The sequence below is a fragment of the Rhinolophus ferrumequinum genome, chromosome 7 (assembly GCF_004115265.2).
Source record: "Rhinolophus ferrumequinum isolate MPI-CBG mRhiFer1 chromosome 7, mRhiFer1_v1.p, whole genome shotgun sequence".
NCBI lineage: Eukaryota > Metazoa > Chordata > Mammalia > Chiroptera > Rhinolophidae > Rhinolophus > Rhinolophus ferrumequinum.
Genome location: NC_046290.1, coordinates 35,850,222 through 35,869,409, shown reverse-complemented (window position 1 = coordinate 35,869,409; position 19,188 = coordinate 35,850,222). Strand labels below are relative to the sequence as shown.

The 19,188-nt window shown below is 35.7% G+C and overlaps 1 protein-coding gene across 3 annotated transcripts in view; it reads right to left on the bottom strand.

Moving 5' to 3' along the window:
• Positions 1-9,888: 9,888 nt before the first annotated feature.
• The window catches only part of GPBP1 (GC-rich promoter binding protein 1), a 69,413-nt gene continuing 60,113 nt past the window's right edge, over positions 9,889-19,188 (bottom strand). For all 3 annotated transcript variants that reach the window (XM_033110403.1, XM_033110402.1, XM_033110401.1), the window contains exons 11-12: positions 16,817-16,919; positions 9,889-10,852 (exon numbers count right to left, since the gene is read on the bottom strand). In XM_033110403.1, coding sequence (XP_032966294.1) covers positions 10,694-10,852; positions 16,817-16,919 — 262 coding nt within the window. In that variant the 3' untranslated portion in view covers positions 9,889-10,693. The remainder of the gene's footprint in view (positions 10,853-16,816; positions 16,920-19,188) is intronic.

Sequence of the window (19,188 nt, the reverse complement as noted above, 5' to 3'; positions counted from 1 at the left end):
AAAAATCCTTTGATATTTTCTGTCATAGCATTTTTAAATTCTTGAAAACATTTCTAGATTTTATTTTTGTCTAAAATATTGTTTTATAATTTGATATTTTTATACTAACATTAAGTATTTTTCTTATGTTTAAGAATAGACAGGTGACTTAAAAAGATTAAAAGACTGCTTTTCTCAATCCATAGCTGCACCACCTATATCTAAAGATGTTGAAAGAGATGAAACTGACACCCAAGTGTTTTCTAACTCATGGAGGAGAGGAATCTACCACAAAGAAACTGGGCAAAACCGTAAATGAACAAAAGTATTATGCATCAGAACATTTTCAAATAGTTTTATAGTGCTACTTAAATTGCAGCATCATTTTGAAACCAGAGTTTAAAGAAAGAGTATCAGGAGTTTAACGAACAAGAAACTGAATTCTGTATTGGGTTCAACAGTGTGCCCCCAAAATTCCTGTCCATCCTGAACCTGAGAATGTTACTTTATGGAAATAGGATCTTTGCAGACATAATTCAGCTAAAATGGGGTCATACTAGATTAGGCCCTAATCCAATAATGGGTCCTTCTCGGAAAACAGACACACACAGCGGGAAAACTGCCATGGAGATGGACAGAGATTAGAGCTATACTGTCACAAACCAAAGAACGGCAAGGGTTGTTGGAAACCAACCGAAGCTAGCAAGAGGCAAGGATGGATCTTCCCCGAGAAACTTCAGGAAGGGCACGGCTCTACCTACACCCTGATCTCAGACTTCCTGCCTCCAGAACTGTGAGACAACAAATTTCTGCTCTTTAAATTAAGCCACCGCCATTACAGCCGTCCTATGAAACTAATACAAATATTTTAAACACCGATGTGATGGGCTCTTTCAAAGCCAAAAATTGTTTCAACTTTTCCAAACTAGAAATGAAGTCACTGAAGCATCTCTAGTAGATGTTTCTGTATTGCCGACTGGAAAAACCCACACATTAGGTGAGAGGCTAATTTAAAGCCCTGATACACTGAATGCCTGAAAATTCAGTAAATAAATCACAGGAGTGACATTTACCAATAAGATTATTCTCTGAATTAAACATTTAGTAGCAAGCATGAAGACTGAGTTAATAACTCATCTTCAAAATTGTACCTGTTTTACAAATGGATAAATCAAAAAATGTGGCTGGACTTGCTGTTTTGCTTCTATTCATCTGGTATCAGCACCAATGAAAGAGTATCTTCTTTTATGTGAATGCTTGCCAACAAACACAAGTGGTGCTGAAATAGACAAAGCACTGAAAAACTTTTTTGAATCACATCGGTGATACTGGAACAATTGTGTTGCACATTTGCACTGATGGCACAAAATAACTGGGTAAAACTGCTGGTACTTGAGCATGAATCGAGGTGATAGTATCAAACAGGATGAGTAATCATTGTATTTTATTCACTCCCAGGTACTAATAGTAAATGGAAAAAAATACCAGCTTCACTCAAGAATGTTCAGTATAAAACAGTAAAACTTATTAATTTTACCCAATTTCAGCTCTTGGGTACGTCTTTTTAATATTCTGTGGGATGCAATGGGACATACACATAAGGCTAAATATTCCAATTCATGTTACTCATATTTTACTATTAGACAGCAAGAGGCAAGTAAGCTACACAATATCTAAGGGAAAAGCAGCTTATGTTACTAACGACTTTGTGATGAGTCACAATGAAAAATAATGACAATTTTAAAAGTATGAGTTAATCAATTTCATCTTCTTAAAACCATAAAATCCAAGGCAAAAGGGCCATTACAGTCATCTGGGTCAAGATTTTCCCAAATGCAGGAAGTCCTTCACAGTATCTATGAAAACTGGTCACGAGCTCTTATCTGACTACCACCACCATCAAGCAAACCATTTGGTAAGAATTCAAGTCACTTTTTCATTCAGGGAACTCAAATCCGCATCCCCCACATCCTTGGATTGCCCCTGCCTGCCTCATTAAGGTAGCCTGACATAGTGGAAAGCACGCGGAGTTAGGAAATTAGGAGACCTCATTCAGGTCTCAGTGCACTCACATGTTAGCGAGGTGACTTGGGCCAATTACTAATATCACTGAGGTTAGCTTGTAAGAACAGACAGTACTAGTCCTTTCAACTACACTCCAGCAATGATCAGGGAAGAGTAGGTTTAAAACTCTGGGAAACGTAAAAACAATGTTTATCCATGCAACAGAATTATTTAGAAAGATACCTTGCAGATTTCTCTCCATTGAGCTACACAGAAAAAAAACAAAAACAAAAACTAATATTGTTAAGTACTGAATACCTGCCAATGTCCTGTAAGGGCTTTACACTTTTGTTTTGCTTCGGGTTTTGGTCTTTTTTAGTCCTCCTAAAAATTTTATGAGATAGCTCCAAAGAATATTCCATTTCACACCAAAGGAAATTGAGACACATACAAGCTAGGTAATATAACCAATGTCACACAAAAACTACCTAACCCCTCTTTTCCTAATAATCCTTCAAAGACCTGAAATCAGTTTTCCTACCTGCTCTCTACTTGCCTTATCTTTTGGCGACTCTTGAACATACATCGATCTTTGGCTCAGAATACCACGGCCAGAAACCTGGCCTGGAATCCTGGTGTTGAAGCAATTGATCCATGAGCCTTCTGAGACCCAAGAATGCCAGTGTTAATCAGCTTCAGCAAGACAAATACCCATGAAGAGCCACCCAGCCTGTACTAAGAGAGATGCTAGAAGAATCTAATCTCTATTCATAATTATCTCCAAGTCAAAAAGAATAGCTTGAAAATGTATCAGTGTTACCACTGCAATTCCAGCAGAACTCGTCTCCCTAATCAATAACCTCAAGGCAAACAACCAGTGTTACTCTAGAATATTTTCATTAAAGTCACAGCTTATATACAATAATATGATTTTTTACTTTTTAACACACACACTGGAACTAAGCATCTAAACGACTATTGTTCCCTTCAGAGTAGTTACACTGGTAGGCTCTGACCTTAGCACCCAGCATTGTACCACGTACATAGAAGGTGCTCAAAGTGAGAATGCTTTCGGTGACACTGCCACTGCTTAGCGCGTTTGTGGCGTTCTGCTTTTGATCATGTTCTCCAAATTCAAGATATGTATTTTAAATATTTTTGATAGCAGTTACTTCTTGGCCTTGGAGAACAACTCTTTACCAAGTTGTAGAATTCTTTCTTCCTCTCAATTGTGAAACAAACCACAGAAAAGTGCATAGAAACATATGAAGAGTTTGAACATGCTTTAAATGTAAATTCAATATATTTTTAGAAACGCCAAAAGCACCTATTCAAAGCTTTACTTTGTAAACAAATTTTCAGGTGCTGAGAATGTACCCAGCTATTTATACAAAGAATCCCTGGACTTACTCGCATATATAGACATAACTACAGACATATAGGTACACAGATATATAGGTAAATAGATCATTTCTTGAGGCAGGGCCACATCTTTACATCTTTGGGTCTCCTCATTCATTATCACTACTATAATACAGTAATTGCCCCAAAATTACTCAATTACTTTTTGTATGAGTTACTTTCAACAGGGAAGAGAGAGAAAAGGCTTAAAAGTGTTAGAACCTTTTTTTTGTCAGGTCCTTCTGTAATGAGGTGATTATTGATGGACTGCTTTGAGAAACTCCTCTACTGCAGGCCACATCCTTGCTCAACCTTTCCCCGCTCCCCTCACCCCCGCATGCCAGAACCGTTGGCCTCTTTCATTGCTAACATATATCCACCCCTCTACCTAGATGACCCTCACCTAAAGTCACCCCTGAATGAGGCATTCACAAGTTCTCCTTCCTACCTGACCCTGTAGTTTTAAGCAATTGCACATAGGAACCTTGATGAAGGCTTTTGAAATCTGAACAGAAAAGAACATTGAGTCGGATGCTCCACTTTTAGTATTTTGGATGGCTCCCCCACTGCTTGCAGGATAAAATCCAAGTTTGGTCAACACGGTAAACAGGGTCTTCCTGATGTGGCTCCTGCTGCCTCACTGCCTCATCTCCTTCTCCAATACTTATAATAAAACCCGTTAAGTTTTCCTGAACCCAGTAGGCGGCTATAGCATGCCTTTGCACAGGCCAATTCCTGTGTCTAAAATCCCCTTCTGCCTTCTGTGTGCCTTGGTAAATTGTTCTTCATTCAGCAAAACCGAGCTGTGACGTCCTCTGGAAAGCCTTCCCTGAACCCTTACCCTGCCCTATGCTAACCCTATACACTGCACATACTTGAAAACTCATTTCCTATGTTTATCCTACAAGGCTGTGATCAGTTTCAGCACAGGGGTTATTTTTATTCTTTGTCCTTTCAGCACAGGCCTGACCTACAGGCCCCCATTTATTATTTACCTTGGGAAGTGGCAGATACAGTCTTTACTATTCAAGTCACTCATGGTATTTCAATGTGAACTAGCACACATTTCACATCTCCACACTTACTCTTCATCCTGGTTCGGACTCCCTATCTAGGTAGGATAGAGCAGGCTATTTGAACTTCAGAGCCAGTTAGACTCGTTTTAGCCCAGCCTCTAGCTAGGTACAGTGAGGTTCTCAGTCCTTGCCACAGCACCTTGTTCCTTCTTTTTTTCTACGGATTTAGAGCTCATGTGGTACCTCTGGAGTGGCTTAACTGCATCATCACATTGCAGCTTCACTAGCTAAGGAAGGTGTCCCCTATGTCCCTTACCTGGGTTCAGATTCAACACACTGATTTTACTTCTTTCCCTTATCGTAGATGTTGAGATCTTTCCATCACCCCCACCCCAGGAAGAATTTCAGTACTGCCCTACTCTCTGTGCCTAGTTGTTAGCCCGAAGCATGCATTACTGAGAGATTTAATTCCATCACCTAGTGCTTTCTGCTATCTGGGCTTGAGCCATCATCGGGGCCTTGTCTCACTCGCATCCACCAGACTGCAAATGCAGGCACCAAAATTCTGATGAGAACCTGCCTGATACTTTTAACAGCAACTTCCAATACCAAAGCTTGGACCCTTGTTTCAAAGCTCTTTTACCATGTTATTTCCTATGGCTGGTAGAGATGCTTCTGGTTCTCAATTCATGTTCTGAACAAACAGGATGACATGCTCTTCACCAAAACTTCCCCCATTACTTAACAGAAAAGCTCTAATTTCCACCAAAGGAAAAGTCTCTTCCTTTAAAATAAGTTACAGTCCATCTTATTGTTGGCACAATCCAATTGAGAATGAAAAAAGACAAAGTTTTTATCTTTATAACACACGAAGTAGAGAATGCTGGCAGAGTAACCAAAGTCGGGAAAGAAATTACTCCACTTTCAGGGGAGAAAAGGGAACAGGTCTGTCTTTAAAACTGTCTGTTTTACTAAGGTTTTCCCATTTTCTCCATAGGCCTCTATTTGTATTGACTCGATAAATTTGCATTTCTTTCAACGTGATTCAAGAGGCAGTCTGTTTTGTCCTATGTGGATACATTACAACCATGTTTACAAAATGGGGCAAATATTGTATTGAAAGTTATGCATTTAGCAAAACTGAAATATTACCTAGGCCATGGTGTCAAGAACAAATACAGCAACAACGCAATTTTCGAGACTCCAAAAGCCTGGAGATTTAGAACAGCAAACAGCAAACTACACTCCCAGCTGGCCAGTTTTCCTGGAACTAGGGCACATCCATTCGCATAGGTATTGTCTTTAGCTGTGTTGTAATGGCAGAGTCGAGTAGTTGCAAGAGATGGTATGGCCTAAAATAATATCTACCTTTCATAGAAAGTACACCAACATCCAATTTAGAAAACAGTTTAACTACAAGAAAATTGCAGACATCTTAATAAGTGGTATTATGCCTGTTTGGACAAAGAGGTGATTTGCCAGGATCTGGGTTTTATCTACTCTGCCAAATAACTCACTCTACAACTCTTTTCACCAAAATAAAAAATGTTGAACATTGTCAGGACGTAAGTCCAGATCTGAAGCAGAAACACTTCCCTCTCCCCCCAATTAATAATTTTCCACCTCACCAAGTCAACTTCTTATAAAGTAACTGCACTTAATACTTATTACAGTACTCAAACTAACTGAAGGGAAATTTAATTTGGTTAATCAATTGCTAGTTTGCCATCATGAAAAAGAAAAAAATACACTAAAGTGGCATTGTTTATGACATTCCCTACTGAAAAGACACACTCTAAGTAAAAATGACATTATGGAAATATGAACCGTACACAAAAGCTGAGGCCTCTCATCTAATTTTCTTGTCATCAATGTCACCTAGACCTAGTGAGTTTGTTCTATACTAGAGTGCCCATTTAAGGGTAAGTAGCTGAAAGACGTTATGTCCCTCTCATTACAATGCTCCAGTCCATTACCTCATTCATCGTTAGTATCTCAGAAAAAGAAAAAAGTGTTGCAAGAGTGAAAGTAGCAAGTCATACTCCAACTTAAGAGTTGTTATTCTCACAAACAGCATGAAATGATGTGGCTGTTGGAGGCAATTCTATTTTAAAGGTTTGAAAGCACTTAACCCATCTTAGTAATTAGTTCACAATATGATTTACCATAAGTCCAATGATTACATTTTAGAAAATTGGTAAACCTCACTTTAAGTAAGATCAAGTTTAGTTCATAACTGAGCATAATGCCAAATAAATGGAGATGAAACAGCTCAGTTTCAGTTCAATACAACAATTTAACCAGATGTTTCGCACCATATACAACCATTTAGAATGGCATCTAACACATAATTTAAGAAATGTGTACTACATGCTACTGGAATTCCTGTTAACAGTAGTGAAATTAAGGGCTAAAATTTATGGAACACCTACTACGTGCCCAAAATGAACAACAGGTGCTTTTCATTCTCTTCATCCTGACAGTAACACTACAGAATAGATATTAATGTCTGAAGAGGTTAAGTATCTGGTCACGGTTCACTGGGTAAAGCCAGGGTTCAAATTCAGGTGTGACTATTTCCACCATACTGCATGTCCATACATTAGTCATCATTTTTTGAAGCTCTCCAGTGACACCAACGTGCGGACAAGTTTGGAAACCACTACTACCTGGACTCTAACATATACCAAGAATTAGGACACTGCTGCATTGAACATATCACAGCAGTATCCTTCCAGCAGGCCTAATGGTCCAACACATTATAAACTTCATTGTGCCAGATTAGGTTCCTACACAAGCATTACATAAGGGTAAGCGCATTTACAAGATAAATGTCAGCGAGTGGTTAAATGCGTATGTCTCATAACAAGAAAAATTCACAACTACAAAACTGTTTAAAGAGGTAACTACTGAATTACACATTCCCCAACCCTTAAACTTTTCAAGTCTATGTGTCCCATAGTGCCCATAATTATATATGAAAACAATCACAGCTCTTTTTAGAGCCCCATCATTTTTTAAGTCCTAGCATTCACCCCTGCCTAAGGCAAGGAAATAACATTAAGTAACAAAACAGAATAACTGAAACTTCTGTTAACACTTGGAGGCTTTTAGGAATTTTGCTTTTGCTAGAAATGCCCTGCCCACCTCTCCCCAGCCATCAAGTAACCATTATAACTTCCATAAACATACCTGTTCAAAAGAAAAAGTCACAATATAACTTCCAGAAACATACCTGTTCAAAAGAAAAAGTCACAATATGTCCCTAACTTTATCATGTATGCCAAACTAAAGTCTCACTTTAAAAAATTTTTTTCACAAGTGTGTACCTTTTCTAATCCAAGGATCTAAATTCTAATAAAACCACATTTTAATAAAACATCTTTTATAAAGTTTGTGAGTAGAAGATTATGGAACATCAAGTACAATCTGATGTCAGGTTAAGTTTAATTATGTTTTGGGGGGTCAAAAACAACTCATTCATGACATATTCCTAAGTGTAAAAATATTTACATAACCATATTCTAACAGTACATACAAACACTAGCAAAAGGAACAAAGTATTTGTTTAGGTGCTAGACCCTTCAACATACTGAATTTTAATATAAACCTGATGTTATCAAATCAATCTGATTATTTTTAGGTTAACACTCTATATTTATTTCAACTTTAATGGAAATGTATTTATGGAAATAAAAATTATTCTAATCCTTATCTTAAAACAGATAAGATATAATTTTTGAAATGCTATTTTATACACCTATTGCCATTAAGAATTCTGCTCACACATTTCATACCAAAAAAAAAAAAAATGCTGGGGGAAGAGGTGGTTGTAATAAGAGGGAAGGATGACAAAGGAGAGAACACCAAAAAACTTTTGGGGGTGACAGACATGTTCACTACCTTGATTGCAGTGGTGGGTTTCACAGGTCAAATTTTTATCAAATTATGTTTTAAATGTGTAGTTTATGTCAATTTACATATCGATAAAGTAAAAAAGAACCTGCTGCAAAGAAACTGAATTTAAAGCAGCCAAATTACTTTTTTTTCCCCAGACCTCCATGGCTATTTCTGAGAATGGCATTTCCACACTAGATGTACAACTTAACTAGTTTCCATGCTTGTGGGCTCCCTTTCAAACAACATGGTCGAAATTCATTACCAGCTGCCCATTATTTAGACAAGTTAAAATTAAGCTAAGCTTTAATGGTTCTATCAAAATACATTTGTATTACTCCACCTCCTTAGTAACCAGACTTGTTAACGCTATTATTTAATATGTAGAATAACCAAACCACTGTGCCTTTAAGGTAAACTACTAAACACACTCCATACCACAATGCACAAAAGTAAAATATACATTACTTAACTGCCAATAAATAGGAATTAAAGCAAAAAAGAGTATCTGAATATAAGGCAGCAGATGCCAGGAATAAAAATATTACAAAAACAAAGCTATTTAAGAGTCAGTGGAATTTTAACAGCTATATACGGGGTCAGAGCGGTAGTAGCCTGGTTATCACTTGTGAGGGCTGTAAATGTCTTAACTAGTACATTGTTTTGTACACCTGAAACTAATTTTAAAAAATGAGAAAAAAGGTTTTTATACAACATAGTAAGGTAAATTTTAAATGTAAACCACATTTCTTAGGTCCCTTCTAGCTTGCATTAGCAAATAATTTGCATAGGTTTCATAAATCTTTTAACCAAATACTGCCATCTCAGAGTCCCAAATACTATCTGATACTAATGGAGCTTTGTCAAAGCCCACTCCTGCTGCTAACATTACATTTAATTTGAGATGACTTGATGGCATATTATATAATAAAGGCTGATTTAAAAAGGCAACTCTAAGATATATTTAATACTTTGTTACCACTCTAACTCATCCTCATAAATTTTGTGGAAGTGAAATTGTGTTGTTTTTAATTTCCCCATCATTACCTCTCAGTGGGAACAAATAAATCTGGCTTCTGGTGAAAACCGGAGTCTGGGCAGGATACTGAGGGGGAAACAAAACCACTGCAGTCTTCTGAGAGAACACAACTTAAAGAAAAACTGAGGATTAACTCAATCTGACATAAAACTTAGAAAATGTTTTTGCTCTAAGATTATGCTCTTTACAATTAGAATGTATTTAAAAATGGAAGTAGGATGGGGAAAGCTAAAAGCAAATGTGGTAAACAAAACCAGAAAAATCAAAATACAAATATTCAGAGCCAAATTATTCTTCCAGTCAGCAGTAAAACAAAAATGATTCTAAAATTAATGTGCAAATGAAAAATAAAGTGGTTGTTTAACATTCATTCATTCATTCATTCAATAAACATGTTAGCAGGTGATAATTAAAAGGTTATATTCCAAAGCTTTCTTTTTCTAAACTCAAAGTAATCACCATCTTTAATAAAGTATAACTTTGTTTTAATACGTGAATAAAGCACACTGTGTTTAGAGACCAATACCTTGAACATTACAGAGAACGACAATATTCTGAAAATCCAGTTTATTTTCCATGTTGTGGACAGATCCAGTCAGTGTGATCAGTTTTTCTGCACGTGTAATAATTTATCAAAATATGTTTTCCCACAACTCTTTTCCATCAACTCTGAAAACCTTGGTCTGACAACACACCCAAATAAAGCTCTTGAAAATCACCTCTTAAAATTTGGAAGAAAGTGTGGCAAGTCTTTCCTGTAATATTTACTGAACTACAAATGGCTAAAGAGCAATTTATGTTTTAAAAGGTGACTAGTACAACAGTTGAGTTCAGGAAATTAATATTTTAGTGCACTTTGCTCCAGTTTTAGCCAACATGCTACATTGTCCTTTTTTGGGGGAGGTGGAGGGACGCACAAAGTGGACTTGAGGATTTCCATTGTACGAAAAAGATATGACTCTGCAAGCAAAACAGTGTAAGCTGCCTTTTGTTCTTAAGACCTGGACATTTTAAGACAGAAGCTTTGCAAAACATTACACAATTTTTTATTATTAAATGAGAAAATCTCATTTGTTACATCGTCACATTGCTAGTCAGAGAAATGCTGCAGTGATGAAGAAAGTCAATGCTGGATCAACCAAAGTCCTCATTTCTACAACATTCATTTACAAAGAAATAATGTTCAACACAGCCCAACACAACATTCTTGGTTTTCTTCATATTGAAGTCCCCCAAAAAAATCACCTTCTAATGGGGTATTTTACTACATAAATTATAGTTCTTCATTTTTACAATTCACCCCAAACTGTATGAGAGATGTATCACACTAAAATTTCTAAAGCTGTTAGGAAATCCTTCACACATCGTCGTCATCTGATGTGTCACTGCTACTTGTTTCTGTGTCATCATTCTCAATAGTGGGTTTGAAAGTGCTGTTTTTCCAGGGTCCAAACTTGAAGTCACAGATCAGGCCATTTTTCAAAATACCATTTTTCCTCAGACCATTCTTCTGTAACTAAAATGTCAAAAATAAATTAAATAAATAAACTATCCTCTGAGTTACTGTCGAATTAAGAATACTATAGTAATTAAATGTAACCATGAATAAAGTTAATAAAATTATATCCTACTCTGAAAACTCCACAAATTATGACATCATTTCTAAAAAACCAGTTAGATACAGGTAACTGATCCAACAAAATATTTCCTAGAAATAAATCACTGCTTTTGGGAGAACCGCATTTACCATCTACCAAACCAGTATGAAAATTGTAATAAATCCTTTTAGATACTGCCCAGAATACAATCAGCAACCATTCAGCTACAGCTGTTTTTTTTATTATTCTTACCTACCTGGGCTATTAACACAGCCCACAATCTGCATTATTCACACTTTGCAAATAAGTAGAATACAAACTATTCTAGTAAGCAGTATTCAAGAAAGGTATACGAAGTAACAAAATTAAACAGAGCCCTTTGCTATTAACCACAGAAATTAAGGTACTGGAAAAAACATACTAGTTTCTATTTCTGAAAATAAGAAATCAAAACTAAAAGATTAGTATGGTAATAAGAACTGGGTCCAAACATCACCTTTGAGGGCAGGAGGAGGGGTTTGGGTGGCCCAAATTAGAAACAATTTAAAGACACAAAATTCAGTTAAATAATAATAATATACATTCTATTAACTCCAGCCTTTTTAATTTCTTTCATGAAAAATGCTTGACACTGGTAATTTTCATCAATGTCCCATAAGACCAAATCCAGCTATATAAGTTACTATTTGGAATTGTCTATAGGTTTCATATTCTAGAGGGTTTTTTAAATCATGAGGATTGGGAAAAGATTGAAACCCAAGGGAACCACTTACATCATAGTTAATTTTGTTTGTTATGGACCTTGAAAATTAGAAATAACAGGTCTAGGGTCTTGGCTCTCATTTTTCTTTTTCCCTTACTTAATTCTCTATTTTCCTTATCCGATTTTCTATTTTACCTAAAATCTACAATTTAAGCTACCTCCTGTCACTTTGAACAAATGACCCTACCATATTTTACTGAGAAAAACAAAAGCCATGTATCCACCTCTGGTGTTCTCAGGGACTGGGATGCTTAAAAATATACCTTTGTTCTTTCAAAGGTACATCTTTCCCACCCGCCAAAGTTCTCTTCTTGCTTCACATGATGTATAAGCCCAACACCACCTAATCTTTCCAAAGCTTGAAATCAACTGTGGAGAATTTTGACAAAAATCAAATCTAAATCTTTATCTCTGATTTCTCTAAATTCCTGCATCATCCCTAAGAGCATCTAATTTATGTTTTAAGCCTTCTACACCTAGCTCTTCTTTCTGTATTCCTGTTTATAATATGATTATCAGTTCACAGGCTGGAATTTCAAAATCCTGATTCTATTTCAGATCTTAGTCTCATCAAGATCACTTTTTACTGTCATTTCTCTACTTTAAGCCCTCATTTATCCCTCCCCTAATTATTACATTATATCCTCAACTAATCATCCTCATCCTGGTCTTCTAAATCACCCTTTCAAGGTACACTTTACACCTGTACTTTCTCATGTACAAATAATGACCACTTCACATCCCTAAAAACCCTCAAAGGTTTCCTATCATATAACACAATCTCTACTCCTGACAATGGTATACAAAGACCTTCATAATATGACCCAAATATACCGTGTTTCCCCGAAAATAAGACCTAGCCAGACAATCAGCTCTAATGCGGCTTTTGGAGTAAAAATCAATATAAGACCGGGTCTTATATTATTATACACTATATTATATTATGTTATGTTATATATTAAATAACATTATGTATTGTATTATATTATATTATTATAATATACCCGGTCTTATATAAGACCCGGTCTTATAGTAAAATAAGACTGGGTCTTATATTAATTTTTGCTCCAAAAGACACATTAGAACTGACTGTCAGGCTAGGTCTTATTTTCGGGGAAACACAGTATATTTTTAAACCTTGTATCATGGTTAAAAGCACAGGCTTTGAAATCAGTCAGACTTGGGCTCAACTTCCAGCCAAACTACTGATAAACTGTATGACCTAAAGAAAATTATGCAACCTCTATGAGTCTCAATTTCATCATCTATACTGCAGGACTAATAATAGTCCCTACTTCATACAAACGCTACAAAAATGCTCTTAGCACAATACCTAGAAGGCATTAAGAGCTCACACAAATATTACTTATAATTAGGGAGGTCATGTAATTTATCATACAAACTAGGGCACTTATTAGAATGAAAGTAAGCACTCTATTAATAACTAAAGTGGGATAACATGAATAAACTGGGACTCCTCTCCAGGGAAAACCAAGATTCAGACTCACCCTACTACCTATTACTGTTGTCATGATCTTTCATTAAGAACTTCCCACCCCATGCTCCAACCACTGTGAAACCCAGCATACCGTGTACTCTTCCTTTCTGCCTTTGTTCATTCCTTGCACCAGGAATGTCATTCCCTCATCTTAAATGTCAAAAGCCAATTCAAATCCAACTCGTCAAATGCTTTCCCAGATCACCACAACTGGAATCAATCTCTAGAGTAAACCTTAGGATGTAAGTCCTATTTGAGCTAAAATTTGTGGTTTCCCAGCACTCTATAACATAGCCTTGGCACATAGTAAGCACTCAAGAAACATTTGATAAATTTGCCTGACACACTCACCTGTCCTCCCTTAAACACTTTGAAAACTTCTACCACATTCTGCTTTATATATTGACTCCATCTACCCTTATTAAACTGTCAGGCCTATGAAGCAGCTCATCTCTGTAAACTCGGAATCACCTTAGTCATGGTGAACAAACACTAAATAAATGTTTGCTGAAGAGAGACTTTGAACTCAGATTTTCCTGTTACCAGATTTAACAGAAATCCTTTCATGAACAACATCAGGGCCTAATGATTTTTCAGAAATTTAAATGTCAAATGATATGTCATCATTAATATAAATATATCCATGTTTTTATCATCAGTTAAGTATGGACATACCATTGGACATACTTACACACCATTGCGCTCCAACCCAATTATTTTATTATCAATCGGGTTTTTTTTTAATCTACCTGTCCTAGTCATCACAAGGTTTTAAAGCCAATTATCTTGGTCAGATAATATTATGCTTTCTGTGGTAATGGTACCTAATTGATTTCTCTTGATGTCTTTCTTCAAATTCAAAATAAATCCTTCAAACAGATACACAAACTGGTATGGTAAATCCATGCAGTGGATTACTACTACTCACCAAACATGGTTGAGTTTCAAAACCATGAAAGTAGCCAGATCTAAGACCATACAGAGTATGGTTCAATTATTAAAACATTCTAGGAAAGGCAAAACTATAGGGAAAAGACAACAAATCAGTGCCTGCCAGGGGCAGGAGCTCAGAGTGAAAGAATTGAATGCCAAGAGGGATGATGCTGAAACAGGTCAGTGGCTGACTAATTGGGATATAATCTGTGCACTCAAAATTGAGGTGCTGAAAGTAAATTTTCTGTATGTGAACTATGTAATAACATAACAAAGAATATCCTTCAAAACTATTATCCATCACCAGCCTCACAATCATGTTGTGAAAAATAACATGGTTCACTAAGAACTTCTGAATAAAAAATTTAAATCAATTGGAAAGAAAGGTGACACTGAAGAAGTAAAATTATCTGTTTACAGACATGATCATATATATAGAAAACTCCAATAGCAGGATATAAAATCAACACATGAAAAATCGGTTGCGTCTATAATAAACAATCTGAAAAGAAATTTTAAAAAATACCTATTTGCAATAGCATTAAAAATAAAATAATTAAGAATAAGTATTAAGGAATAAACTTAACTAAGGAGGCAAGATTCCTACACTGAAAACTACAAAACAATGCTGAAAAAAATTAAAGAAAACAATAAATGGAAAGACATCCCATACTCACAGATTAGAAGACTTAATATTGTTAAGATGTGAATACTACCCAAAGCAATCTACAGATTCAATGCAATTCCTATCAAACTCCTAAAAATATTTTTGGCAAAAACAGAAAACACCATCCTAAAATTCATATGCAACTGCAAGAGATTCCCAATAGCCAAAACAATCTTTGAAAACAAAGCTGGAGGTGTTTCACAATTTCTGATTTGAACACTCATTACAGAGCTGCAGTAATCAAAACAATGTGATACTGTCATAAAAACAGATATAAAGACCAATGGAGTAGGAAAAAAAACAGAAATAAACCCTTGCATATACAATCAAATGACTTTTGACAAGGGTACTAAGACCATTCAATGGAGAAAGAACAGTGTTTTCAACAGACAGTGTTTTCAACAAACGGTGTTGGGAGAAAGGGATGTCTAACACCAAACGAATGAGGCTGGACCCTTACCTTACACCACGTACAAAAATTAACTCAAAATGGATCAAAGACCTGAACTAAACTTCAACTTTAAAACACTTAGAAGAAACATAGAGGAGAAGCTTCGTGACACTGGATTTGGCAATGATTTCTTGGATATGACACCAATAGCACAGGCAACAAAAGAAGAAAAAACATGGGACTGTATCAAAATTTAAAACTTCTATGTATCAAAGGACACAATCAACAGTGAAAAGGCAACCTATGAAATGAGAGGAAAATATTTACAAATCATTTATCTAACAAGAGCTTAATATCCAGAATGTATAAAGAAGTGTCACAATTGTACAACTGAAATCTATGTAATTTTACTAACAATTGTCATCCAATAAACTTTAATTTAAAAAAAAAGTGCCACAACTCAACAATAAGAAAACCCAATTAAAAAATGGGCAAAGGATTTGAATGGATATTTCTCCAAAGAAGACATAATAAATGACCAATGAGCACATGTAAAGATGCTCAACATCACTAATAAATAGGGAAATGCACTACCAATAGGAAAACCACAATGAAATACCATTTCACATCCTTTAGGATAGCTACTATCCAAAAAAAGAAACTCCTGAGCACCACTGGTGGGAATGTAAAATAGTGTAGGTACTATAGAAAAACAGTATGGTGGTTCCTTAGAAAGTTAAAAATCAAAAGACCATATGATCCAGCAGTTCCACTTCTGGGTATATATCCAGAAGAATTAAAAACAGGGACTCAAAATATTTGTAAACCCATGTTCACAGCGTCACTACTCACGATAGCCAAAAGGTGGAAGCAACCCAATGTCCATCAATGGGTGAATGGATACATACTAAATAAAATAAGCCACTCTCAAAAGGACAAACACTGCAGGATTCCACTTGTATGAGGTACCCAGAGTAGTTGAATTCATAGAAACAGAAAGTAGAACGGCGGATTCCAAGGGCTTGAGAAGCTTGGAAGGAAGTTATGGTTTAATGGGTAGAGTTTCAGTTTTACAAAATGAAAGAGATCTGGAGGTAGATTCTGGTAATGGTTGCACAACAATATGAATGTACTAAATGCCACGGAACTGTGCGCTTAAAAATGGCTAAGATGGGAAATTTCATGTTATGTGTATTTTGCCACAAATTTTTTTAAGTGCTGTAAAAAAAAAAAAAATCAATATTAAATTCTTCCTTAAAAGTTTTTCAATTAGGATGATCATGTCCATTTTATCATGAAGTCAATAAAACTAATCTGCTCGGAGTTTTATTCAAAACACTTAAAAAGCGTTTTGAAGATTATGATTATCGATTATAACATGTCCACATAGAAAATCACTTCTGTATGATTAGAACTATTTAAAAAAACTCTAATTTAGAAAATCATGTCAACTTCCTGACACCCCATCAAACATTTTCTAATACTCTTTCAAAAAGGAAACTATGGAGACACAACACAAAAGCAATGGTGACCTATAGTGCAATGTCCAATAAATTCCTTTGTTAAAATACGCAGTTCTGATTAAGGAAAGGCAATTAAAAGTGAACCTGTATGATTCAGGTCTTCTTACCTGTTCACTAATAACTTGGAATTCTCTCATTTCATCCTCAGTTAAGGGAGCACATGTTTCATCATTTTCACTATCTTCTTGCCAGCCCATCTCCTTTAACAATCTGAAAAGAAGGGAGGAAATTAATAAATTTAGAGCTTCATCCAAGTAGGATAATTCCATTTAAGTTAGGTGCAATAAAATAGTATCCATTATGTAAAGTTCTCAAAATACATAAAAAAAAGATTTTTGAGTTTATGCTTTGAATGTCTTCCTAAAAATGAACAGGTAAGATTAAGCCCAATAAAATGTCTTACATAATAAGATCAGGGTGAACTGCTTAATTGCTTTATCTTTGGTGTCAGAGGTTCTCCAGGTTAGAAAGTGAAGAAAATTTGCTAACTCCACTAACTGAAAGTAAAAGCAATACTCCTCTCTATTTGCTTTTATGCCACCACAAGCCATCCTATTCTTAGCTACTCATTAGGTTTTCTACTTTGAAAAAATAAAGGTTGGGCTATCTTATCCTAGATCCTGTATTGTATAATTTATCTATTGATATCATCTCTTATTGTGCACACCAGTCATCGTCCTCAACACATAATTCAATCTGAAAGAGGCATTTATGTTCTACAAAAACAGAAAGATGGTTTCTTTAAAAGCTCCCAACCAGGACCTATGTAAAATGACTAACATGGTTATTCTCTTTCCGTTCCAATTTTTAAAGAGAACGACTCTAAGGCAAATAAAGAAAGAGAAAGAAATGGATTAACAGGGAACCAAACACTTCTCTCTAGTTGGGCAAACCTAAGTACCATAGCCATAGCTATAGCTGCTGCCTTAGAGTCAATGACTTCAAAGTTTTTTCCTAATATGGCCACCACATATTTTATACAGGTCTGACTATACTTTTTTAAAATAAGTGCATCTCCTTAAGTATTTGTTACTCCTATTTCTACCTATTCACCTTTCAACTTGAGACTGCCACAATTAGCTACTTTGTAGACTTTTACGCCTTAAACAATCTCAGAGTACCAGTGCTCAGACCCTAAATAAAATGTAACACTACCCTGTATTTTACAGATAAAGAATCAAGATCACATAAGTAAAATAACTTGCATACTGAGTAACAGAAAGAAACAGAATTCTGGTTTTTCACCTCCCAAGTCAGTATATATTGCACCAAACCCTGCTGCCTCTGGACCAAGATGTCACAGTTATTTATAAGTAATTACTATTTCTCTCATTCCTTTTAATCACTTATCATTTCTTTTCCAACACAGTCTTCACTCTTTAACTTAGATGGCCTCCTTGTGGAATGGTATTTCCATTCCCAATGCCACCTAGTCCAGACTCTATAGATTTCGAGTGGTAAAACAATCTAAGTGCTTTTGCTAGGTCCTTACTTGTTTCACTGTTAAAAACTTACTCTTAACAATAATGCAGAGGGAACAAATTATTTCAAATGTTATAAAAAACAAGTATTCCTAATTGTCCATTTTCTCCTGTTCCCTCCCCCAGAGACTGTAACTTTTCACTGTTTCTGGAATAGCTTTCAAAACACACTTTTCCCCACAATGAGGAATATGGTTTTACAGGAGTCTGCACTTTGCTTCTTTTTCATTATCTTTTCTTCCCCTTCTCTTTCAAACTAGTATTACCAAACCACCATGACACCACTTTCACAATCACCACTCTCTGCTAAATATTTTCAATGGCTTCGTAATTCCTAAAGAACAAACTCCTTAACTTAAACACCATGACCACAAATCCAAATTCCTCACATTAGAAAACACAGGATTATAAGCAGAAGACGTGGGTCACAATTCCTCCCTATTACAAACCAGGTAAAAGAACACAGGCCAAGTCCTTCACTTCCCTGAGCTATTTCTTCATCCAAAGTACTGAAGGAGCTTGAAAAGATCTCCAAGGTTCTACCTTATTAAGGTTATCTCTAATTCCATTAAAATGGGACACCACACTCTTGCCAAGATATTATCCACTGCCCCTAAAACAAACTAGATATGTACTCAACTCTAAACATTCCTTCATACCCCTTCTTCCAAAATGACTACCTAGTACCCTTGCGTGGGTGAATGTCTCACCATTTAAAATTTAATTTAGGTTCCAATTAAAACTTTCTCACGGGTACTCAAGCCTACCCCCAAACTCCCTTGAATTTCTCTGGCATTCTTTTCTACTAATGCACTGGTGCTTAAGCAAGATAACTACTCTCCTTTTGATATTGAAGCTATCCCCAATATTTCATAATGATATATTGAAATTTACCAATAATACATGTGCCTGATTATTTCATATTTTATATTTTAGTTTTCACATTTGAACAAAAGAATTGTGATCCTTGAAAACTGTGATGTATCACTGACACCTAA